Source organism: Henckelia pumila, chromosome 2 (assembly GCF_033568475.1).
Source record: "Henckelia pumila isolate YLH828 chromosome 2, ASM3356847v2, whole genome shotgun sequence".
NCBI classification, from domain to species: Eukaryota; Viridiplantae; Streptophyta; class Magnoliopsida; order Lamiales; family Gesneriaceae; genus Henckelia; species Henckelia pumila.
The window spans coordinates 91,522,133-91,549,957 of record NC_133121.1 but is presented as its reverse complement, the minus strand read 5'-3'; the positions used below and the strand labels follow the sequence as shown (position 1 = coordinate 91,549,957).

Genomic DNA, 27,825 nt, shown 5'->3' with positions numbered 1-27,825 from the left:
TTTATTAATTGTCCCTTAATATTTAAGATTAATAATCCAAGGCCCCACATACACCATGATCCCAAGCACATAATTATGCACAATCTTTTAGGAATACTGAGACTGGTAAGTTAGTTAAACTGATCTAGATTTGGGTTCCTAAAGGATTAATCCCTCGTGGACCCAAATAGATATGGGTACCAAAATCATTCAACTCTGTGCATGCAGGTAACATGAGTTTAAGAATCATATGATGCAGTTTTGTACCTGGACAGTGGATGTTCTAGACATATGACTGGAAACGCTCAATTACTATCTGAATTAATTAAATGCTCTGGACCCAAGATCGCCTTTGGTGACAACTCACAGGAAAAAACCGTGGGTAAGGGTAAGATTATCCATGGTAACATCATTGTTAAGGATGAATAGTTAGTTGAAAATTTGAAATACAATTTGATAAGTATCAGTCAACTGTGTGACTATGAGCATTTAATTGAATTCAAGAAACACTCATGCCTTGTCAAATATCTTTCTGGTAATATCATTTTGATAGGAAACAAGTGTGGGAACACTTACAAAGTATGCTGGAATTCTTAGTCTACAAAACCAGTTTGCCTCATAGCTTCCAATCTCAATCGTAATTGGTTGTGGCACAAGTGACTAAACCACCTTAACTTTAAAGCTATTGTCAGTCTGAGTAAGCTTGAGTTAGTAATAGGCCTAACTAAAATTGAGTTTTCTAAAGACAGTATGCTCAGCTTGTCAGTTTGGGAAGCAAGTTAGGTCTTTTTAAAAAAAATAAAGGGTGTAATTCATCAACCTGATGCTTGGAACTGTTTCATATGGATTTATTTGGTCCTATACCAGTAACAAAATTAGGGAGAATGAAGTACACTCTTGTAATCGTTGATGACTACTCTCGATTCACCTGGGTCATCTTTCTAAAATCTAAAGACCAAAATGCTCCTCAACTGATCAAGATTTTCAAAAGAATTTTCAATGAAAAAACAAAAAAAAATTGACAAAATCAGGAGTGACAGGGGAACTAAATTTGTAAATCAAAATTTACCTTCATTTTTAGAGCAACATGGAATCAGACACAAGTTCTTGGCAGCTAGAACACCACAGCAAAATGGTGTTGCATAAAAGAGAAATCGAACTCTAAAAGGAGCTGCTAGAACAATGTTGGCTGACTTTGGGGTGTCTCAAAGGTTTTGGGCAGAGGCAGTGAACATAGCTTGCTACACTCAGAACAGATCGATGATATGTAATAAACATATGAAAACTCCATATGAGCGACAGTAAAACTAATTTGACTGATTTACCAGAAAAATATCTCTAGACTTTATTGGTCCAATCAGGATGTTGAACAGTAAATAAAATATAGTACAAACTAGCATTGTTGTTATATGGACCCAGTATCCACGATATATTCTAGGTATCACTGTTGTAATGATTTATGCAATCATCCAAAGTACAGTTGATACAAGTTTTGACATGTGTAGAGAGACCTTATTGACTACCGATGATTATTTGGATTACAATGAGATATTGGAAAATGATATGAGAGAATAATAACCTGTTGTTCTTATTCAAGTTCATTCGGTACTTAAGATATCATTTCGATGATGAAATATCTTAAGTGGAGGAGAATGTAGTAGTCCGGTTCTATTTTACAAGATTAATTTGCTAATCATGTTTAGATTTAATAAAACATGGTTAAGAGATTTTTTATATATGATTAAACGGACCAAGAAATCAGACCCAAAACACCCAAAAGTGGTTAGTGGACCTAATTGGGCTCGGAGGGTTTGGATGGTCCGAACCTAAGCTCTTGATGATCGGATGATCCGATGGAGATCGGACGTTCCGATCAAGAGATCGGACGGTCTGAACTCTAGTGGACAAATGTCCAAATCTAGTCAGATGGATGATGTCATGGCTGACATCACTTGACCCGATCGGACGATCCGAAGAGGGATCGGATCATCCGAACTTGCATGCATGCGACGTGGATATCATGCAAAGATCGGATTGTCTGAATTGGGGATCGAACGATCCGAACTCCGTCTATAAATAGGGCAGAGATTTCTCAGTTCAGATGCAAAATTGAATCTTCTCTCTCCCGTCATGGCTCTATTTTAAGGGTTTTGAAACTCTTTCTTTAATATTTGTAGTAGGAAGTAGTATTTTTATAATGGACAGTGTCCGTAGTAGTGGCCAAGCGGCGGAGCTCTGGCGAGGTTTGCAGGAGTCGTAGCAAGGCTGTGCCCAAGCTCTGGGACATTCGAAATCAGCGGGCTGACGACGGATGAATGTATAACTCTGACTCCTTATAGAAAATAGGGAGTATGTCATAGTTTAATTAGGGCTTTTAGGGCTTGATAGATGATATTTGGCATGATAGATAATGCATGAGTATTTTTGTATTGTAGTGCTGCATGGTAGGCTTGGAACCTAGATGGGAGTTTATAGGATCTGCCTTAGAAAGGTACGATAGTACTGTTTGAGATACCCTGACTGAGTATGCATGTATTATGTATTGCATTGTTTATTTGACATTATTTTATCTGCATATATTATGACATGTTATTATGTTGCATGCATGATCATCTTGAGCTTGTATCATTGTAATATTCTGTAGTAGGGTGTTTACCCTATCCTGTTAGTGGATGGTTGGACACATGGACTTGTGTCAGGTCACCATCAGTTGGGTATGTAGGTCACCTCCTGAAGCGATGGCACAACGTGCTATATACCCATGACCCAAGTCTGTTCTTGATCAGATATTCTCGACTTCGTGTCTTGGTACCCGTACACATGCATACATGCACATATAATATTGTAGACTCATATTCTCGTACTGAGCGTTTTATGCTCACGTCCTCGTACTGTTTTTGGACATCCTATTCGACGGAGCAGTTGCAGGTAGTTTTCCTAGGGATTTGGAGATCGGGGGGTGACCAAGGCAGGGTTGCAGGGTCAGCCACTAGGTTTTACCATGTTGGTATTTTAGTTATTTTAGTTTTCGCAGTTTATCTCTGATTATATTTGATTATTGTTCAATTGCATGCTTAAGCTTCTGATTAGTAGGTGATCACGGTGTGGGTCACTACACTGAGAGTGTCGAGGAACTGAACTAATCAAATTGCATCGTCAAAATAAAGTGGCCGAATTAAACTGCTCAAAAGATCTACTGGATAGTAAACTGCTAGAATGCACGACTGCAAAATAACATCAGTTTACCAAGTTACATCAGTTTATCTTCCAATACTTAGTTGCTAAACTGCTTCAGCATTTATCTACTCTAAGTTTATCTCTATTACACAAGAATGCAACTATCATTAAACTGAAGCTCAACTAAAGAGCAATAATCAGAGAATATTCAGGCTTTCATCCAGTTTACCTCAACGGATAAGGTCTTCCGTACACTGACATTTCTGCAAGAGACCTCCGCATATTCAGAATGTACTTTTTGCAGAAGAATGTTGACATGGAAAATACAAACAGTGCAATGGGAAGAATTCAAGGATTTCAGTGTATATTTAAATTTATAATCGTTGGCACCTGAGCCTATAAATAGGCATATTGATCAGTTGAGAAATCTCCCTAGGATTTTTGAATACTCACGCATTATCTATCATTGCAAGTAAGTTCTCAAAGCATTTTAAGCTAAACTGATCGAGAAACTTGAAGCACACTTTCCAGTCCTTATTTGATCATCTAAGGATCAATTTGTGCATTTGTAATCAAATTGTAATAATCTTAAATTCCAATCAGTCGTGGATTGTTCTTCGTGTTGTAACTAGGAGTTCTAAGATAGGCAATTGTGTATAAGTCCTAGTTTTGGAGTGAGGTTTTGCAAGTTGATTGTAAAATTCAAAGTCTTCTAGTGCTATCCTTCCGATGAGGAAGAAGGAGTGACGTAAGAGTTTTTGAAATCTCCGAACATCCAGAAACATTTGTCATGTTATACCTTCAGTTTTATCTTTTCACTTCAGTTCTGCACTTATTTTCACTTAGTGTTCGGAATCTGTTCATTGACATATTTCCGCACATCTCAATTGTTTGTCAACTTACATCGACACCAAGATAGTAGGATTTCAGTCACTAAACCGATTCTATTTGTTTTAGTTAAGAAATTTTTTGTTGGTGAATTCACCCCTCTCTACACTCAACCGTTCCTATCAAAATTGTTGTTGTTCTCATAATTCTATCAGGAAGTGTTCTGATTAGAAAGAGTCTGTTTAGACTAATTTATTAGGAGTTATAATCGAGAGTCAATTGAACTGAGTTTATATAAGAGGTTGTATAAAACCAAAGTTTACTAGTGGAAATCATTAATTCTAGAAACAGAAGAAGGAGAGATATAACAGCTTAGCGTTCTAACTTCCATAAAAAAAATCCTTGTGTTTTTACGTTTACTGCATTTCAGTTCATTTTACTGTGATCAGTTCAACTTTTGTTGCAAAACTTTTTTGCACTGACCAACTTATTTCTTGCACAAATTTATTTGTTGAGTAAACTAAACTTTCAATTCGGTCACTTAGCTTAATTGTCACAAAATTCAAAAATATTTTAAAAATGTTTATTCACCCTCTCTATGTTGGAAAACGTGTTCAGATCAATTAAGAATTGATACTCGGTGCAGCGAAAGTTTAAAAATTTTTATTTTTCTATATGAAACGATTCCATATCATGGGTATCAAAACTTTACGATTAAATTATGCAAGTAAAAATAAAATCACAATTAAATTTTTATCTCTTCAAGCAACGGCTTGATTATGGACACCAACAGAATTTAATCTGCTCTTCTTGTATATCCCGGGAACCGATGGCTTCACGATCAATCTCCGGAATAAGGTCCACGAACAGAAAACAGAAATCCTCTGATTGATTGCACTAAAAATCAATCAGATGTTTATCGATGAGAATAAACAGATTTGATCTGTTAATTCAGAATGTAATTTTTTGCAAAAATCACAAACCGAATTTTCTCAAAAAGGAGCAGAGGATTTTCGAAAATCCCCTTGAATTATTTTATGTGAATTTCGAAAATTGCTAGAATTAATTGTGTCAATTTTCGAACACTACACATGTATTTATAGATAATTTCTAGACTAGATTAAGTTATAATTGTATTAGGACTCTAACTTCTTAGGGCCCACAATCCATAACTTAAGCCCAACAAGCCAAGCCCGTTATTATAGAAATTAATATAAAATTCATCATGACTCCGATTGATAAACCGATTTCACCAATGTGCACAGAAACCATTTCTGCACCTTTTAAAGTCAAGATAATTTTTCTGAATCCGAATTCAGTGATTTCCAAAAATGCCCATCCCTATGTCATTTTAGGAAATTCCACTCCCTTTTAGTTAAGAAGTCCAACTTCTCTTTCATTAAATTTAATTCTTTAAATTTAGCTATCTTAACGGGGTTTAGTAATCCATTACTTGTGTGACCCTCAATGGTTCAGGGATACAACTAGCCGTGGGCTCACAACTCCTTGTGACTCGGAACAAAAATTTCCGACTTGCCCAACGAATCATGGTAAGAGCGTCTAGCAACATCGCCCCATGATTTCCTAGGTATCACTGATAGTGCCTGCAAGAACCAGTAGATTTTGGTTAGCGTACAGTACGGTCCATTCATCCATATATCCCGATCGAATCAACAACCATTGGTGCATCGAGAGTCGTTCGAGATTCGATAACTATGCATTACATCTTGGAGATCAAATAGTGACATCGCATGTGTTACTAGGAAAATCGAGTAACCTAAAACACATCATGTACTCTGGCCAGAGATTCGTCACACTAATATCTCCTCAGGTCGCATAGGATATCCACACTCGCAAGTATATGGTGAATCCTTGACAACAAAGCATCGACTCCTATATGTGTCGTAACTGTACCCAATCCCGACATCTGATGACCCCAATAGAGTCGGTAAACGAGTCAAAGTACAGTACTAGCATATAGAGTCTCAATGATGTTTCAAGTAGTAAGGACTAATGGTGTACAACCAAAAACCGCGAACTTTATCCACTCGATAAGTGATAACCACTTGGAAAGTCCGAATAGGGTAGTTCAATCATTCATCATATGAATATCCATTTGCATGCTTTGAATATCTCCATGGCCATTACCAATGAAACGTGGTACTTGGCATTACAAATGCTAGTCTCAATCTCGAACGATCCTTATCCTTATTAGCGGACGGCTCAATTGACTAAGAACTGTTTAGAATATACAGTGACTATAAGATGTGTTTCATAATAGTGATCTCTCTTTATTCACTATCTCATCTTACTTACACTATAGTATATTCAAGGTCTTTATCAAAACATCAATATTATATCACAATATAACAATATGAAGAAAGATAAAGAAAATGCCATTAATGAATGTAAATTATATTAAACAAAGATTGTTTATACATAGAGTCATAAAAGCCCTTAGCCACAAGTTGGCTAACCGGACACCCACTCTTTCAATCTCCCACTTGCCCTAAAGCCAACTAATCACACTACGCAATCCCATTGCTTCGCGATGTTTGTCAAACAATGGTCCTGGCAAGGGCTTAGTAAGTGGATCAGCGATATTGTCTGTAGAGGCCACTCTCTCGACAGTGATGTCTCCTCTTTCCACAATCTCCCGGATGATGTGGTATTTCCTCAGTACATGTTTGGATCTTTGATGAGACCTTGGTTCTTTTGCCTGAGCAATGGCACCAATGTTGTCGCAGTATACCGGAACTGGACCAACAGCTTCAGGAATTATGCCCAACTCTTGGACGAAATTCCTCATCCAAACGGCCTCTTTAGCAGCAGCTGATGCTGCAATGTATTCTGCCTCAGTGGTGGAATCCGCTGTGGTGTCTTGCTTGGAACTCTTCCAAGAGACAGCACCGCCATTGAGCATGAATACAAATCCAGAGGTTAACTTCGAGTCATCCACGTCGCTTTGAAAGCTAGAGTCGGTATAGCCTTCCAATTTTAATTCTCTTCCTCCATAAACCATGAATATATTCTTAGTCCTTCTCAAGTACTTAAGAATATCCTTCACGGTTTTCCAATGCATTTGACCGAGGTTGGCCTGATATCTGCTCGTGACACTCAGAGCAAAGGCTACATCCGGTCTGGTAGATATCATCACATACATAATACTACCTATGGCTGATGCATATGGTATGTGTGTCATTTTCTCTATCTCTTCGTCAGTCTTGGGACACATAGACTTGGATAGAGAAACTCCATGACACATAGGTAGATGTCCTCTCTTGGACTCATCCATAGAAAACCTTTTCAATATGGTGTCGATGTAGGTTGCTTGAGTGAGTCCTATCATTCTCTTAGATCTATCTCTATAGATCTGTATCCCTAGAATATAGGAGGCCTCACCCAAATCCTTCATCGAGAATCTACCTGATAACCATATCTTTGTTGACTGCAACATCCCTACGTCATTTCCAATTAGTAGGATGTCATCAACATAAAGCACTAAGAACGTCACCGCATCCTTAACTACTTTCTTGTACACGCACAGTTCCTCCGGGTTTTTGATGAAACCAAAGTCCTTTATTGTTTCATCAAATTTCTGGTTCCAACTTCTTGATGCTTGTTTGAGACCATAAATTGATCTCTGAAGCTTGCATACCTTATACTCTCTTTCCATGCATGTGAATCCCTTGGGCTGCATCATATAGATTTCTTCCTTAATGTTTCCATTAAGAAATGCAGTCTTCACATCCATTTGTCATATCTCATAGTCATAACATGCTGCTATGGCAATAAGGATTCTTATGGACTTGAACATTGCGACTGGTGAAAAGGTTTCATCATAGTCAACTCCTTGTCTTTGAGTATAACCTTTTTCTACCAATCGTGCCTTGTAGGTAAGTACCTTACCATCAGGCCCAAGTTTTCTCTTGTAGATCCATTTACACCCTATTGGAACAATTCCATCGGTAGGATCTACTAAAGACCAAACTTGGTTCGTATGCATCGAGTCTATTTCCGACTGCATAACTTCAAGCCATAAATTAGAATCCGCATCAGAAATTGCTTCCTTGAAGTTTCTTGGATCACATCCAATGTCGGGTTCACTTTGATCCCCTTCAAGAAGAAGACCATATCAAATAGGAGGTCTAGAAGTCCTCTCGGATCTCCTAGATATAGGCGTGTCCGTTGAAGGTTCTTGAGGTGTGTGGTCGTTATTTTGTATCTCGGGTTCTTCTCGAATTTCTTCGAGTTCCATCATCTTGCCTTTCTTATCTAATAAGAACTCCTTCTCCATGAAGGTGGCATTCCTCGAAACAAACACTTTTGTCTCATAAGGATGATAGAAATAATATCCGATTGAATTCTTCGGATATCCTACAAAATAACATAAGGTGGATCGACTATCCAACTTATCTCCCACTGTCTACTTTACGTAAGCAGGACATCCCCAAATCCTTAAGTACGAATACTTAGGAGCTTTGCCATTCCATAACTCGTATGGAGTTTTATCTACTGCTTTAGTGTGGACATTGTTCAACAACAATACCGCCGTTTCAAGCGCATAGCCCCAAACCGAAGGTGGGAGCTCAATAAAGCCCATCATAGATCGAACAATGTCCAACAAAGTTCGACTGCGACGCTCCGAGACACCATTCAGCTGAGGTGTCATAGGAGGAGTCCACTGAGAGAGAATCTCATTCTCTTTTAGATAGTTCAAAAACTCGGTACTTAAGTATTCTCCACCTCGATCCGATCGAAATGCTTTAATACTTCTACCTTGTTTGTTTTCTACTTCAGCCTTGAATTCTTTGAACTTTTCAAATGATTCAGACTTATATTTCATTAAATATAAATACCCATACCTCGAATAATCATCAGTAAATGTAATGAAGTAGGTGTGACAAAATTTAGTACCGATACTAAATGGTCCACAAACATCTGTATGGATCAAATCCAACAGATTTTGACTACGCTCAGGCTTCCCTTTGAAAGGAGATTTAGTCATTTTTACTTTTAGGCAGGACTCACAAGTAGGTAGAGAGTTAATATCAGACATATCAAACATGCCCTCTTCCACTAGCTTGTTCATCCTCCTTGAGGAAATATGACCTAGCCTAGCATGCCAAAGGTATGCCGGATTTTGACTATCGTTTTTCCTTTTATTTGTTGTTACCGGCTTATCAACATAATTAATTGGAACGTTTTTTAATTTTAAGTTATATAGATCGTTTTCAAGTTGTCCATTTCCAATCAAACATTCATTCTTGTAAATATTGCAAATCTCATTCACAAAATTACAAGAAAAACCATTTCTATCAAGCATAGAAATAGAAATAATGTTTTTAATCGAATCTGGCACAAATAAAACGTCTCTCAAAAATAACTTAAAATCGTTCTGCAAAACTAAATAAATGTCTCCTATAGCTTGGGCTTCAACTCTAGAACCATTTCCGAGTCTTAGCTGGGTCTCACCCTTCCTAAGCTTATTACTTCTTGTCATCATTTGCAACTCATTGCAAATGTGAGATCTACATCTGGTATCCAATACCCAAGAAGTAGTATTAAGTAAAATATTTATTTCAATGTAAAACATACCCTTTGCAGTTACGTTTCCAATGACCGGGTTTCTTGCAGTGATGGCAAACTTGTTTAGACTTGTCCAATTTTGCATGTAACATTTGGCCTTGAGATCATGGTCCAACCATTTCTCTAGTTCGGCCAACCTTTCGGCAGTTACATCAGCCGGGGCTGTTTTCGGAGAAGCCTTTTCTAACACTTAGAAAATCTTTTCCGAACTCTGGACAATCTTAACTTATTGAACCATTCCGTATAGTTGCGCCAGAAAGTTTATTTTGTTCGAGAATTGAAACATGTGGATTACGAAGATTCATCATAATGATATACTGAGATGAAACAGACAATAATCGATGATTGTTTAATTAATTTACTAAGACATAAAATATGGCGAATTTTAATTTTATGAATTACACTCCCACTATTTTAACGATTTCACTACCCTCTAGTGAAAACGGGAAACTCATTTCCTTAGTGGGAACATGGAGTCCAATTGTCAAATCATAGTCCCAAATAATATCAGTCAACCATAATTTTCAAAAGGTAGAGCCCAATTACTTCCAAAGTAACCCCCATGTTTTTACCTCATGTCCAATAAGGGCCCAATAATATGATGCCATTTATTGTGACATGTCAAGATAACCCATCAATATTAAGTTGTGATAGACGGTCGCCATGTGGATCCCCCAATAATATGAGCCAATCCCATGGGAGTTCCACTCAACTTACAACATGTGTCGATCCAATGTACAGCTTTCCGACGAACGGGCCCCCCCAATAATATGAGCCGGACCGTATCCGCGGGTAGCATCTCATACATTGATCGTTGATGGAAGGTAGGAACATTTAAACAATATTTAAATTTCCTTTTATAAATCTTGATATCAATTTTAAATCATATTTAAAATGAGGGATTTTAATTTTTGAAAATTTGTCTCATCATGCAATTTATGTATGCTTGCGGGATTCATACAATTTAGTCTAAACATGCATACATCAATAATATCATATATTATTTAAGGATGATCGATCCCATTATCTAATCGACCCGTGGTTGCCAATCATGAGTCTAAGTCCAATCCTAGGTGATATGCAAGTATGCAATGCAATCCTATTACATTGAGCTTCCATTTACATTTCTTCGGTCTTTATCGTCTGCTGGGCCCACCATTGTCTTCAAATTTTTATCTCCCACTAAGTCTAACAAATTTACAATAAATTTCGATGACAAGTAGGGGATACATATTTAAGGGGTGAGAACGGGCCATAAACCAAGCCCACTTTTTATTACAAATGACAATTCAAATTGGGCTATAAACCAAGCTCATTAATAAAACCCAACAACAATAAAACCAAATGTAAATAACCTAACATACACCTACAAAATTGATCATGGCAATCGATCATCCTTTTATCCAATAATTAATTCAATAATTAAATAATTGGATAACATGCAATGGCATCAAATTTAAAAAGATAAAATCAAATTTTATCTTATCCTTTCATAAGATCATATCTTATCATCAATTGTATCAAAATAATTGATTTTATAAAATCTAATTTACCGGATAAAATTTATAAATTTTTCAAAAATTCAAATTTATCCAAAAATCAATTTTAAAAATTTCGGACTCGAACAATTCGATTCGATGCCTCGTGAACCAATCAAAAACAATTTTCGATCGGACCAAAAACTAAAATTTCAAAATATTAAAATTTTAATTAAAAAATCAATTTTAATTTTTCCCGGGCTACCCGGTACAATCCCGGGCAGCCCACGCCCCAAAAAGGGGCCCGAGCAGGGCAGCAATCAAATCGCTGCCCTGGGCAGCGATCCAATCTCTGCCCGATGTGCCCATTAAATTTTAATTTAAAATTTTGTTTTTTTGTTTCAAAAACCCGAGGCCAAAAATTTTGTACAATCGATTAATTTAATCGTTTGATCTGAGAGCAACCTTGCTCTGATACCACTGTTGGAAAACGTGTTCAGATCAATTAAGAATTGATACCCGGTGCAGCGAAAGTTTAAAAATTTTTATTTTTCTATATGGAACGATTCCATATCATGGGTATCAAAACTTTACGATTAAATTATGTAAGTAAAAAAAAATCACAATTAAATTTTTACCTCTTCGAGCAACGGCTTGATTATGGACACCAACAGAATTTAATCTGCTCTTCTTGTATATCCCGGGAACCGATGGCTTTACGATCAATCTCCGGAATAAGGTCCACGAACAGAAAATAGAAACCCTCTGATTGATTGCACTAGAAATCAATCAGATGTTTATCGATGAGAATAAACAGATTTGATCTGTTAATTCAGAATGTAATTTTTCGCAAAAATCACAAACCGAATTTTCTCAAAAAGGAGCAGAGGATTTTCGAAAATCTCCTTGAATTATTTTATGTGAATTTCGAAAATTGTTAGAATTAATTGTGTCAATTTTCGAACACTACACATGTATTATAGATAATTTCTAGACTAGATTAAGTTATAATTGTATTAGGACTCTAACTCCTTAGGGACCACAATCCATAACTTAAGCCCAACAAGCCAAGCCCGTTGTTATAGAAATTAATATAAAACTCATCATGACTCCGATTGATAAACCGATTTCACCAATGTGCACAGAAACCATTTCTGCACCTTTTAAAGTCAAGATAATTTTTTTGAATCCGAATTCAGTGATTTCCAAAAATGCCCATCCCTATGTCATTTTAGGAAATTTCACTTCCTTTTAGTTAAGAAGTCCAACTTCTCTTTCATTAAATTTAACTCTTTAAATTTAACTATCTCAACGGGGTTTAGTAATCCATTACTTGTGTGACCCTCAATGGTTCAGGGATACAGCTAGCCTTGGGCTCACAACTCCTTGTGACTCGGAACAACAATTTCCGACTTGCCCAACGAATCATGGTAAGAGCGTCTAGCAACATCGCCCCATGATTTCCTAGGTATCACTGATAGCGCCTGCAAGAACCAGTAGATTTTGGTTAGCGTACAGTACGGTCCCTTCATCCATATATCCCGATCGAATCAACAACCATTGGTGCATCGAGAGTCGTTCGAGATTCGATAACTATGCATTACATCTTGGAGATCAAATAGTGACATCGCATGTGTTACTAGGAAAACCGAGTAACTTAAAACACATCATGTACTCTGGCCAGAGATTCGTCACACTAATATCTCCTCAGATCGCATAGGATATCCACACTCGCAAGTATGTGGTGAATCCTTGACAACAAAGCATCGACTCCTATATGTGTCGTAACTGTACCCAATCCCGACACCTGATGACCCCAATAGAGTCGGTAAACGAGTCAAAGTACAGTACTAGCATATAGAGTCTCAATGATGTTTTAAGTAGTAAGGACTAATGGTGTACAACCAAAAACCGCGGACTTTATCCACTCGATAAGTGATAACCACTTGGAAAGTCCGAATAGGGTAGTTCGATCATTCATCATATGAATATCCATTTGCATGCTTTGAACATCTCCATGTCCATTACCAATGAAACGTGGTACTTGGCATCATAAATGCTAGTCTCAATCTCGAGCGATCCTTATCCTTATTAGCGGACGGCTCAATTGATTAGGAACTGTTTAGAATATACAGTGACTATAAAATGTGTTTCATAATAGTGATCTCTCTTTATTCACTATCTCATCTTACTTACACTATAGTATATTCAAAGTCTTTATCAAAACATCAATAGTATATCACAATATAACAATATGAAGAAAGATAAAAAAAAATGCCATTAATGAATGTAAATTATATTAAACAAAGATTGTTTATACATAGAGTCATAAAAGCCCTTAACCACAAGTTGACTAACCAGGCACCCACTCTTTCACTCTAAACATGTTTTCGATCATAACAATCAATCAAATAAAAAACATAAATGAATTATTAATTTGAGAAAAATAAAAAATAACGTTTAGATAATTATTTCATCTATATAATCATGCAATATATTACAAATTTAATTAAACATTCTCCCAATTTCTTATTCAATTGTTCATCCAAATTGAACTATTATACATTTTTTTTAATGTCGGTATGAAACTAAAATCTCTCGGTCGAATTTATTGTTAATTTTTTAAACGAGTCTACCTGCCTATTTATTTATTTATTTATTATTATATATTTATATTTATCTTAATATCTTATTATAGTAGAGAGTTTTTAATTAACTAAAGTTAAATTAATTGATGAATTTTGAGATGAAATTACGATTATATCTTAATTTAATTACCAACAAAACCAAAATTATTATACAAATTTAGTCATTTTATATGGTCTCCTTATTTAGCTATTAGATTTAATCTTATTTACTTACCAAAATGATATTTCGCTATCTTTGTTTGTATACTAAAATTTGTAGATTAAATAGTTATCACTCTTAAATTTTTGAATATCTAATTATCACGTGACTTATAAAAATAATATAAAAATCAATTTATATATATAAAAAATTATGTATATGCACACATCGCGTGCAAGAGACACTAGTATTTATCGTTCTGGATAATGATTTATACATAATTACATGCTCTAAACACACACATATAATATTGTTGAGGTGCAATAATTGTCCATGTTGGGTAGAGCGATCGAACCATGGCTATTGGACTGCTGTGTAATTTAAAAGATTTGAGTTGTACCATTACCAGCAGCTATAGATTTTGGTAAAGCGGCAAGCGTCCGGTCCTAAAATTGGTATCAGAGCCAAGGTCATGGATTCGATTCTCATTGATTGCAAGGAATGCAATTATTGGGAGGGAGATTATTGGGGTGTAATAATGGTCTCTGCTAGGTAGAGCGATTGAACCATGACGCTTGGGCTGCTATGCGGTTTAAAATATTTGAGTTGCAATATTACCACCAGCTATATAGCTTTTGATAAAGCGGCAAACGCTCGATCATACAAATATTATACTAGCAAACCACACATGCAATAATTCTCATGCACAGATTTTCACGTGACTAAATATATTTTTAAAATCTTTAAATTTATTTTAAGATAATATTGTTTATGATTAGCAAATCATTTATTTAATTTTAAAATGTACTAAAATATGTTTATTGTAACAACTTTTAGGTAGTGTTTGAGAATGTTTTTAAGAAGCACTTTTAAGCTTTTCATTCAAAATTTGTGAATGAAAAACTCAAAAGTACTTTCTAGAAGCATTCTCATTCCAAAATTTGTGAATGAAAAACTCAAAAATGCTCCTACAAGCATTCTCAAACACTATCTTAAGACCATGTTTGGTTCAGGTGATATGATTATTGAATGATTCGTAAACAAGTGATAAAAAATGACAGATAAGGATGTGTAATATGTGATGATAAAATGCATTATGTTTGGTTTGATTTTTATGAGTATGATTAAGTAAAGAGGATTTGGTATTATGACCAAAATATCCTTGGTTTTTTTTAAAAAAATTAATAAAATAATTTTCAAGCCCTTATTTAAAAATATAATAAGGTCATTGTTGTCAATGGTTTTTTAAATCTAGCAAAATAAAAATTCAATGATGGTTTAAAAAATATTCTCATTCAAAACATATTTATATTAATTAAAATCAACTAAGAATAATATTTTATTTTTAAATTCAGGTTTTATGCAATAATGAATAAGCTAGCTGAGCAATGCTTTTTTTTTTGGTCTCGATTTCTTAATTTGGATATTTATTTTGTAAACATATTTTTATTATCATATGTTTTAATATACAGTTTCAGTGGCCAAAAGGAAATTTCCTATAAATTTGTTTATTATTATCAAGTCAAGGAAATGGGTAAAAAAAAAATGTAAAATAATATGTATTATTATCAAGCCAAACAAAGGACATTTTGGGAAAAAAATTGGATGTTTAAAATAAGGATTCTTAGTCATTGGGTTGTAGGTGTGTTTAATTGTCAACTTTTAGTACAAGTTAGTCTTTTATTGACATGAAAAAATGAGTTTGGGAAAAATTGAATCAAATATGGGTTTAGGCTCAAAACAATCTCCTTATCCTATCTTAAGCCTTGTACCAAACACAAATGAAATAAGGGGTATTTTTGTCAATCCATTAAATTACCAAGGTAATTATTATAAGGGGTTGGTGCATTATTATATAGTATAGTATAGTATAGTATATATAGTATAGATGATATATCTCACGAGTCAATTTTATAAGACAGATGTTAGTTCGATGCATGAAAAAAAAGTTACTTTTCATGTCCATAATAATATTATTATATTTATTTTCAAAAAAAAATTATTATTATTATTATTTTGAAGTTGATAGAGAAAATTAATATCATTACATATCGAATTCGAGAACTTGATACCGAACAAACCGAGATAAAACTCATTTTGGTCCCTCTTATTTTTCGCTTTCCCAAAACGGTCTCTCTTCTTTTCGGACCGCTAATTTGGTCATTAATGTTTCAGAATGTTTTCCAAAATCATCCCTCCCATTAGCGGCCTGTTAAAATAACGGAATAAAAACCCATGTATCCCTTAAATCACATTGATAACCGACGCCTTCACGTTTTTCCCAAATTTAAAACCATATAAACAAGCACGCAATATCGAGGCACACCAAATCGAGAGGATAGCAACTTGAAGACCCTCAACATCTCTCTGGAATAGGATGGTTATATGAGGCTTTGATCGAAATTCTTCAGCAATCGTAACATCAAGCTCAGGTTCGAGCACGACGGATAATTGTTTACTGTCAATATCTGCACTTAGCTCATCCATTTCAGGTACCTTTCGTCGAACCCCAAGTCTTCTGATATCAACCCGATAATTTTCAGGCTCAAATTCCTTCTCTCAACTATGTATGTTGAAAAAAAGATGTTTTTTTTTGTGTGTGGGGGCGACTAGATGTTGCCAAAAAACCGTGGCAAGTTGTGGTGGTGGAAGAAAGTTAATTCCGCGATCTACATTTTTTCTTCGGTTCAATCTAGGGTTTCGATTTGGGAGAAATGATCATGAGATTGTATTTCAAAAACCTTTAATTTAGAGATGATGAGATTTTTTCAGTTAAATTTTAACAGACCACTGATGGGAGGGACGATTTTGGAAAATATTAACGAACAATTGGTCATTCGAGAAGACAAGGTACCATTTTAAGAAAGACTGAAAATAAGAGGGATGATTTAAAAGCATTGTAAAATATTAGGGACCAAATTGACGGTTCGAAAAGATAAAAAAAAAAAAAAAACCATTTTGGAAATAGCAAAAATCAAGAGTGGCCAAAATAATGGTAGATGAGATCCTAGCATATGAGTAATATCCAAACCATGCATCTAACCGTTCGTATTTTTACACATAGGCGTAATTAATTATATATTGTTGACGTGACAAATCATAAGACATTAGATCTATCATTAAGGTATTATCCATATGTTATGTTCTAATCTACCCAAAATAATCCCCCAACAAACCATACGTCATTTATACGGTATATTATAAGGTTCCACTTTATATATTCAATAATTATTTTTTGCTTCAAAAATGAACGGGGATATCTCCTACTCAGCATTAAATGAGTCTAACCAGCATATCTCCTCCTCTGTTTTTATAGTCTCAGTTATCATAGATATTCGCACCCATCTTTATACACTAATAATGGACACCGCCGCCGCTGCACCGGCGCAACCGGAGTTTTCGGCGGACTTGGAATATCAGTCTGGATTTGGAAACCACTTCTCCGCCGAAGCAATCGCCGGAGCTCTTCCCCACGGTCAGAATAGCCCCCTACTCTGCCCTTACGGTCTTTACGCCGAGCAGATCTCCGGCACGTCATTCACCTCTCCTCGCAAACATAATCAACGCAGGTTGTAGGATACGTATCTGATCCTGTAATCATATCTCCGTTGATATTCTTTTTTTTTTTTTTGGTTTTTTGTTTTTTCAAATGATTGTAAATGGCTGGTTGTTCGCAGCTGGCTATATCGCGTGAAGCCTTCTGTCACGCACGAACCGTTTAAAGCTAGAGTACCGACTCATGGTAAGCTCGTGAGCGAATTTAACGATTCAAATAGTTCTGCGACGCCAACTCAGTTGCGGTGGAAACCGGTGGAAGTACCTGAATCTCCGACCGATTTCATCGACGGCTTGTACACTGTATGCGGTGCTGGCAGCTCCTATCTTCGCCATGGTTTTGCGATTCACATGTAATGTTTTTTTCTTGTTCAGATTACTCAATGCAACTGTGTTTCAGCTTCTGATTACTTTGAAGCTATGAATCTGAGAGTTCATATGGTCCATTAAGCATTCTGCTTTTAATCAATTAAAAATAGTCGAATTTAAATTTCAGCTGTGACTGTGAAGTCACTATCACTTTGCTATTCATTTCAGTTCATGATTAAAGTAATAAATACGCTGCCTTGATCAGCACAAGTGTACTGGTCATTTTGTTGAGTTGCAGCGTTGATTTTCCTTTATTTGGCTACTGAATTGTAGGTTTAGGGGCTTTTTTATGCTATGTTACCTTTGCGGAGATATCGAAGATTTTCTGAGGGTGAGAACCTATCAGGAGAGAGATTGTTTGGTATTCTTCCATTTAATCTAGCAGGAAATAAATTTAGTATGCATAATTAAGTAGCTGGAACTTTGCCAACGCACTTTTCCTATATTGCACCCCTTTTGATGCGAATAGAATAACTAGGTATTAAGGCTAAAAATATTTAATTAAGTTCAGAAATTTTTCATAGAGGGGGAAGTTTAATGTAGCTAGACTGCCATTTACTAGTTTTAACATAGCCAACTCTCACCAAGATTCTATTTCCTCCAGTAACTGAAATTATAAAGGATTGTTGTCAATTAATCGAGTTAAAAATGAAAAGTTCATGAAATACTTGGTCTCTCAACTCTAACCATAAACCGAGTGGCTCTTGAATGAAGTCAATGCGGATGAATTTGATGAGTTTAGAGACTCAAGATTTTGTGTTACTTTAGGTACACCGCCAACAAATCAATGGCTGATTGTGCATTCTGTAGTGCTGATGGGGACTTTTTGATTGTTCCTCAAGAAGGAAGTAAGTAGTGCCTAACCGTTTGCCTTTCCTACATATTTTGTTTTGTAATGTCATTACCTGATTGATCCAACCTAGGATGCCATTTGATTTAGTTAATTTACATATATCAGTAATCAGATGTTGGAGTCTGGAGTGGAAATGGCTTTTAGAACATAATTTGATATTTATGTAAAATTTGCATATCCTTGATTCAAATATTCCTAGCACCGGTGCCATCTTGATATTTGTGGATCCAATTAAACTTAAATAATTGCTTGGTTCTCACTTGTTTACTACAATTCCTGGTTTTGCTAATGTACCATTGCACCGTCCTCAACGGCACCCCCCTCCAACCCCAAAGAACTTGCAAACATGTAGAGATGTAAACGAGCCGAGCCGAGCCGAATAATATTAGGCTCGGGCTCGGCTCGTTAAGTATATGTTGAAACTCAGGCTTGGGCTCGGCTCGGGTAGGGATGTAAACGAGCCGAGCCGAACCGAACAGTATTAGGCTCGGGCTCGGCTCGTTTAGTACCCGAGCCCAAACCGAGCTTTTATCATAAAGCTCGGCTGAGCTCGTTTACTACATATGTCGGCTCGGGCTCGGCTCATTTATCGTATTAAACGAGTCTGACTCGAGTTTGGCTCGTTAAACGAGCTGGTTTTTAGGCTCGTTTAGCAGTTTCGTATTCTGACTCGTTAATTGAGCTCGTTTTCGAACTCGTGAAGCCTAAATACAATACAAATTATACGAAAAAATTGCATATATCACTCTTGTGAAATTCCGTGTTAGCTAATAACCCCCTGTGAAAATTTTTTAAGCTAATAACCCCCTATGATTCTAGATTTGTAGTATACACACCCTTTTCAGCTAAAAAATGACGAAAATACCCCTACATAAAATAAATGATAAATTAAATAGTTCATAAAAGTCGAGGGCATTTTCGTCATTTTTTAGCTAGAAGAGGTGTGTATGCTACAAATCTAGAATCACAGGGGGTTATTAGCTTAAAAAATTTTCACAGGGGTTATTAGCTAGCACGGAATTTCACAAGGGTGATATATGCAAATACATCTCTATAAATTAATTATGAACTAAAATTAATTTTTTTTAAATAAAATAAAAATAATAATTTAAAAAAAACGTCTTCAAAAAGTGACTTTTTGGTGTTAAAAAAAGTTCTATGACTTCCATTTGAACACCAAACCGAGATTCTAAACCGATTTATCCCAAAATTCAAATAAACAAATTGTCATTAATGTTAATCACATTTTCAAGTTCCTAGATTAACTCGCCCAAAATTTCTAAAAACAATAAGCATCTTCGCGAACTTAAATACAGGATATAGTTTTGACATGTTTCAGCAGAAAAATCATATATAATCTATATGTTTATCAAATTAAGTTATTCCAACGCCAAATGGAAAACAAGACAAAGCACAACAAGTTTGTTTGTAGTGCACACTAAAATTCTGCATGAATCAAACTCATTCAACTCGATTAATAAACTACATGTAGACTGAACATAATATTAAAGCATAAATCCGAAGCTAACACACTAAACGAGCCGAGCTTGAGCTTTTCAGCTTATTAACGAACATGTTCGCGAGCTAACGAGCCGAACATCCTTAAGCTCAAGCTCGGCTCGTGAATATTTCCGAGCTCAAAATTAAGCTCGGGCTCGGCTTGATAAGCTTAACGAACGAGCCCAAACGAGCCTTTTCACGAGCCGAGCTCCGAATAGCTCGCGAACAGTTCGGATCGTTTACATCCCTACAAACATGTCATTCTACCATGATTAATGGTTCCTAATGGTTAGGTCAAGTAGTTATATTCTGAAAATTACAATCCATCACTTCTCATGTAGGACTGTGGATCACCACCGAATGTGGAAGATTGCAAGTATCTCCTAGTGAAATTGTAGTATTACCTCAAGGCCTGCGGTTTGCCATTGATCTGCCAGATGGACCGTCAAGGGGCTATGTTGCTGAAATATTTGGAACTCATTTCCAACTTCCTGACCTTGGACCAATAGGTGCATAAAAAATTCTATCATTTCCGTTCTTCTCGGGGCTTGTTCATCCGATAAGCTATTTAATGCTGCAATGCATGTAATTTAACATGTCCAGGTGCCAACGGGCTTGCTGCTCCAAGGGATTTTCTAGTTCCTGTTGCTTGGTTTGAAAATTGCTCTCATCCAGGTTTCACCATTGTGCAGAAGTTTGGTGGCCAACTCTTTACTGCAAAGCAAGATTTTTCTCCCTTCAATGTGGTAGCTTGGCATGGAAATTATGTTCCTTACAAGGTGTTTTTTTTTCTCCCATTATTCCAGTCCGCCTCCGGCAGGAACAAGAACCAGCCTGTTTACTTTTATCCCATCTCCTATATTTAATATATTTAATTAATTTAATTAATTTTTCATATTGGTCTGATAATGCTTATTTATATTCTCAGTATGATTTAAGCAAATTCTGCCCATATAATACGGTTTTGATTGATCACAGTGATCCTTCAATCAACACAGGTAGGTTGCTGAATGACCACTTTATCTGCTTATCTTTATCAGTTCTCTTGTTTGATTTGTATTTGCCTCTTACAATAAAAAATACAACTCGGTGGCAAGGTTATCTTTGTTTTTGATTTAACGGTCGGTTACATTCAAATTCAATGAAAATGCAGTTCTTACAGCACCTACCAACACACCTGGTGTGGCGTTGCTTGATTTTGTCATTTTCCCTCCCCGATGGTTGGTTGCTGAAAATACATTCCGTCCTCCATATTATCATCGCAACTGTATGAGTGAATTCATGGGTCTAATTCTCGGAGGATATGAGGTATAGTTGTGGCTCCGTCATTGTTTATGCGAGATTTCTGTGAACTGTTTCTACTGTTGCAATCAATGCGGTTAATATACTCTGGCCACTTTTATTAAGTGGTAAACAACCAACAACGACAGATATAACTTAGACAAGGAAAACAGAGAGAAGCCATTAATTGATTTTCTTCTGACTGCATTTTCGGTAAATTGAATCTTGTTCCAGGCAAAAGCTGATGGATTTCTACCTGGAGGCGCAAGTCTTCACAGCTGCATGACTCCCCATGGTCCTGATACGAAAACATTCGAGGTAAAAGGCCATCTAGTCACACAAATTGGACCCATAAAATCCCCTGTTATGGTTCTTACTAGTATAAAATTTTCCAGTAACATTTGCACACAATGCAAATGAAAAATGCAATAGAAAACCCAGATTGGTTGTAGAACGTGATGGACCCATAAAATCCCCTGTTATGTTTTCATGTGTTGTTTACGGTCTGATTTTATATCCTATTCTGAAATGTGGACCAGCTATATACTGCATGCGATGGGTGCTAACAGTGTTTCTTTTAGAACATAAAGCATTGGTAGTCCCTCTCTACCTTCCATCAAACTTAATGGTATCGGACCAGTAGGCGACGAGTTCAAAACCTTTTGTGCGGCGTTTTTCAAATATTGAATCAAGTTAGTTTTGAGTCCTAATTGTTTGCCCTATATTCAGTCCCCAACTAATATGTTCATGAATACATGGATATTAAATCTGCTTATATTTTTTTGTTGCCCTGCTTACTCGTGAAAGAGCAGTTATAAGAGGCTAGTATTTGTCCACCTTTCATGCGCCCGCCCGCCCAAACTTATTGAGAAACCTGTTTCTAACCGATATTGTTTAATCCTTTCCAACTTCATCAGGCCACAATTGCACGTGGAAGTGATGTAGGACCACAGAGAATTGCTAATGCCATGGCTTTCATGTTTGAGTCCTGTCTAATACCTCGAGTCTGCTCGTGGGCGCTGGAATCTCCATACATAGATCACGATTATTACCAATGCTGGATCGGTCTGAAGTCCCATTTTACCTGCGAACTCGTGAATCAACAAAATCAAGAACTGCAGAATGAGGGTGTAGAGAAGAAGTGATGGGCTTACACTGCTCTGAAGGGGACTTGGAACTCGAAAGGTGATAAATAGTCTAATAGCACTCTGCACTACAAGTGCTGTATCTGAATTGTAATCTGTAAATAATGGTGAAAACTGTGGTGTAGTTGAATGTTATAATAGTTCATTGCAGTTGCCGTTCTATATGAATTAGAGTTTTTTCTCATCTCCGGATATGATGAAGTACATGAATGAGAAACGGGGAACTGTACAAGGTTAGAAATAAAATTCACGTGATTAATATTTTAAACTAAACAGGGTAAATTACGTCCAACGACATTGAGATTTTCTAGTATTACAAAAAGATCCAATTAATTTTAAAAATTACGGCTACCTCCCTTCAACTTTGTAGGAATGTGCAAAATATAACAAAAAAATGAGAAATGTCTATTATATCCTAAATAATTTCATAAAAAATAATAACAAAATAAATTATGATTATCCTATTATTTGATTTTTGCTATACTAATAATTAAAAATATGTAAAGAATATCGAAAATAATCAAAATAACAAGAGTGTATTTTGATTTTTTTTTTCTATATGTAATCTTTTTTATTTTAATTTTAATATATAAAACCGTAACTGTCTTTTTTTTTTAGTTTTATCTATTACTATTAATAAAGCAAGAGCATATTATAATAACTATTTTTGGTATTTTTAAGTGTTCTGACAAAATTGTCCTTCTTTAAAAATTATAATTACATGACTAAAATAAAAGTAAAAACATTAAATACGCATACCTAAATTAGTCCTAAAATTCCACATGTCAACTTCTAAATTCACACACACACGTACATACCCACTAGCATACCCACTAATTACCTTCCAATTTTTTTTATAGTTCATAGTATTTGGTCTTTAAAATAGAGTGCATGATTGTCTAAAAAATTTCATCATATTAAGATTTTAAAAATAATATATATATCAATTTAAAAAATATAATTTTATATACACGCAACGCGTGTGCTTCGTGGCTAGTTATATATAATTTAAGAGATATTATTTTCACACAAATAAAATTAATTAAAATACGTTCACATTTGATAGTGGTAATTCGAAGTTAAATTTGTCAAATATTAAAAATTATTTAATCTAATAATTATTAAAAATTCAAAAACAAATTATGAAAACATTCAGAATTAACAAAGGAATAATAATAATTTAAGTTAATAAAAGAGTAAATTTGGAAGGTGATAGAAATCTTTGACAAATAAAATAATTTTTTTATTAAATCGTTTAATGGAGGGACAATATGTAAGATTAGTAAAAATGTTAAGGGAACGATTGTTATTTTTAAATTTATTTAGGTTTTTTGTAATTGTCATAAACTACAAGAATAATCAACGTAATTATTCCTTTTAAATATCTTCATCTGTGCAGCAAAAAACAAATGCTCTCGTCCATTAAATTATAAAATATTAAATTGACTAGTAAAATTGAAAAGTAAAGAAGAATGCGTAAATATCAAACAAACATATGACTTTGGTTATTGCACTTTGGTACTAATCATTTATATTTATATTAATAATTTTTAAATAATAGTAGAACTATACCAAGAAGGTGTTTGACTGAGTTTATCAGCTCTACAAAACAGCTTATAAGCTCTTAAATTTTGTTAGGTAAAATTTTTTTCAAACAACTTATAAGCGATCAAAATAAACTGTTTAACAGCTTATAAACTGTTTTTAAAAAAGTAAGGGTGACCATACTTTTTTGAAAAATATCTTATTTTAGCATTCTATCTCTCCAAAATATCATTGAATATTTTCATAAATTTTTATAATATCCTCCCCCCATTAAATATTAAACATTATTTTAAAAAAATTCCAAATCACAAAAAATTTTCTAAATTAAAATATTAAAATAGTTTAATTTTTTAATATAGGTTTATTTTAAAACTATTTTTGTATATGTATAACTCGAAACATTATCTTAATAACATTATACCATTTTTGATAATTTTGACAATAAAAAGATCTTATAATACCAAACATATCAAAATCTTTAAGTTGTTTAAAATAAGTTTACCCAAACTTAAAATAAGTTTACCCAAACACTTTAATAACTTATTTTTAAAATAAGTCCTAACAGCTTATAAGTTCATAAAACAACTCTTAAGTGTTAAGAGCTTATAAGTTCTTTTTAATAAGTTTAGTAAAACATCCTTTAAGTGTGATGAGTTACACCTAAAAATTCAACTGAGCCTAAACTCAATCATGAAGGTCCGGTCCAAATATTTTTAAGGCTCAAGCTTATTTAAATATTATATATATTTAATTCAAGCAGACCCTGAATTCTACAAAAGCCCATAAGAGGCTCAAGCCCGTGAAACTCTCCGAATATCTATAAATAGCTAAAGTTCTCTAATTATTAAGGTACGCACTCTATAGTCACATGCTCTAGTTCTCTAGAACTTATATTGGACAAATACTGACTTGAGCGTTGGAGTGTTTTCGCCGGGCAACCCCCGGCGTCACTCACTTTTCTTTGTGATGCAGGTGACAACCCACGAAGTTCGGTATTTGGAATAGTTCGATTATTAATCTGACTATCCAGATCTCCACAAGTTAACCATATTGTCTTCAATCGGGTAATATCAATTTTTTGCTACATTAAAGTGTATGTTTGGCATAGCTTATAATCTCTTGAAAAAAATAGCTTATATATAAGTTGTTTCAGAGCTTATAAACTCTTCAAATTTGTTTGAAAAACTTTTTATATATAAAGTAAATATATAATTATATATTATCAATTCAAAAATTTATACTTTATATAAAATAGTATAGCGTAATTAATTATTCAAGTTATTTTAAACATAAAAAACTATATATTTATTAGCCCCTTCATTTTTCGTGAATTGTTTTTATAAAATATAATTTATTTACTAAAAACCAATCATGGTTAGATTTATAGAATATTTATATTACCATATTTAAGACATTGATATATTAAAGTTTTGTATTATTATTAGCATCATTGATTTTCAATTTTTTTTTAAAACACGAATAAGTTAAAAGATATATAGAAATGAAGATAATGAAATATTATCATACAAATAAGATGTACCCATGATTTTTAGTCATAATCATTTCATGTAAAAATTAGCCCTTTGATGAGAAAATCCTAGATCCGTCCTTGCTGAATCTGTAGTAGACTGCCACAGACAATCAGTCTAGAAATTCAGGAAGTAAATTTGCAGATAGAAGACCGTATGAAGAGCTTTGATAAATGGATAGATTATAGAACAGAGGTTCATTTTCAACATATCAAGTATTTCAAAGCTCTATAGAATTTGGTTTCTCTTGATCAAAAAACATTAGATTGAACTGAAACTAATTAATGTCGTCTTAGAAGCACTAAATCTTGCTACAATGCTAAGGTAAAGTGCACTGCGAGCAATCTAGGACAGAAAAAGGGCAAACTTCGATCGTCGCAGTCCAAAACTGAGATGATGCAGCTGTGATTAATCAGCATGAAATGAATGCTCTAACTTTAGCATCCACAGTGAAAGTCATTAGGCAAGATCTCCAGCTTCTACTACATATTGTGTTGGTCCCAAGTGCGGCATCACGAGATAAAAAATATGAAAATTGAAGAAATAAAATAGACACCAAGATTTACGTGAAAAACCCCTAAAAATTATTAAGGTAAAAACCACGGGCAAGATCAAAAGATTACACTATAATATTTGGAGGATTACAAGCTCTCTTTGTGTTTCCAAAAAGACACTCACTCTCTTAATACAATAGAAAACCTATATCACAAATATATATAGAAATACACTCAAATCACTTGAAGTTATAAACTGAGAAATGAACTCGAATTGGGATGATGTAAATGAGGAATAGAGGCACCTATTTATAGGGCAATTCCTCGGTGTGTAAATGAGAAGGAAAATTATCAACTGAATTTTCCTTATTTGTTGTATGCACACATGTAATCAATTTTGCCTCAATTTTTCCACCTTCCATTTGACTATTCAAACCAACATGTGTTTGCCATTTTATGGCCAATTCTGCCGACATTTCTTTCACTTGGAGATTTGATTGAGAATCAAACACATCTCCACACATTCTTTCAATCTTGTCATTCCCGCTGCTTACGTTTCTGCTAGGCCACATAAGGATCTACACCATTCAAACTTCTTTGTGTTCACTGGCTTGGTCAGAATATCAGCTAAGTTATCCTTCGTATGGATTTTTTTGCATATACACACTTTATTCTTCTATTATTTCCCGTACAAAGTAAAATTGAACTCCAATGTGTTTAGTCCTGGAATGAAAGACTAGATTCCTTGCAATGTGCAAGGCACTCTAACTATCACAAAACAGATGAATCTTTTCTTGTTTTTGCCCAAGCTCCTCCAATAACCTTTTAATCCATATTGCCTCCTTGCAAGCTTGAGTAGCTGCCATGTATTCTGCCTCCGTTTTAGATAATGCCACAACTATTTGCAGTTTTAAAAACCAGCTGACTGCACCTCCTGCAATTGTAAACACATAACCAGTAGTAGATTTTCTTTTATCTGGATCACCTGCATAATCTGAATCCACATAGCCCCTGATTGTAAAATCTGATCCTCCAAAACATAATGCAGCATCCAAGGTTACCCTTAATGTATCTAAGGATCCTCTTAACCGTGCTCCAATTCTCTTGTCCAGGATTCGTCATATACCGACTGACTACTTCCACTGCTTGTGTAATTTTTGGTCTTGTACAGATCATAGCAAACATTAAACTTCCCACTGGTGATGCATATGGTACTCGAAACATCTCCATCCTCTCTGCTTCACTGCTAGGACACATCTCAGAGGATAACTTGAAGTTAATAGGAAGAGGGGTTGAAATTGGCTTACTATCTTGCATGTTGAAGCGCTACAAGACTTTCTTCAAATAATTTTTCTGGAAAAGCCAAATCTTTCTATTACTTCTGTCTCGGTGAACTTGCATTCCTAGAATCTTGTTTGATGGTCCCAAATCCTTCATATCAAATTCTCTAGCCAACTGTGCCTTCAATTATTGGAACCGATCTTTGTTAGGTCCTCCTACCAACATTTCGTCCACGTACAACAATATGATATAATCATCATTTTCAGACCTCTTGAAATATGTACAAGGATCTGCACTGAGTCTGTTGTACCCAAGGCTCATGATATAGGAATAAAATCTTTTGTACCAATACCTCGGCGCCTATTTGAGACCGTACAGAGATTTTTTTTCAACCTGCAAACCAAGTTCTCTTTGCCTTTTTTCGCAAAACCTTCT

The 27,825-nt window shown here is 34.9% G+C and overlaps 1 protein-coding gene across 3 annotated transcripts; it reads left to right on the top strand.

Annotated features, from left to right (window-relative positions):
* The first annotated feature begins 16,025 nt into the window (after positions 1-16,025).
* LOC140881725 (homogentisate 1,2-dioxygenase) lies at positions 16,026-22,693 on the top strand. Of its 3 annotated transcripts, none has more exons than XM_073287260.1 (10): positions 16,026-16,270; positions 17,155-17,407; positions 17,516-17,746; positions 18,531-18,610; positions 20,457-20,624; positions 20,719-20,894; positions 21,044-21,113; positions 21,269-21,423; positions 21,631-21,714; positions 22,314-22,693. In XM_073287260.1, the coding sequence occupies exons 2-10, from the start codon at positions 17,199-17,201 to the stop codon at positions 22,539-22,541; spliced, it is 1,401 nt and encodes a 466-aa protein (XP_073143361.1). In that variant the 5' UTR covers positions 16,026-16,270; positions 17,155-17,198; the 3' UTR covers positions 22,542-22,693. The 3 variants fall into 3 exon arrangements, with proteins under 3 accessions (XP_073143361.1, XP_073143360.1, XP_073143359.1); XM_073287259.1 differs by having other exon boundaries at positions 16,026-16,330; XM_073287258.1 differs by lacking the exon at positions 16,026-16,270 and having other exon boundaries at positions 17,087-17,407.
* Positions 22,694-27,825: the final 5,132 nt, after the last annotated feature.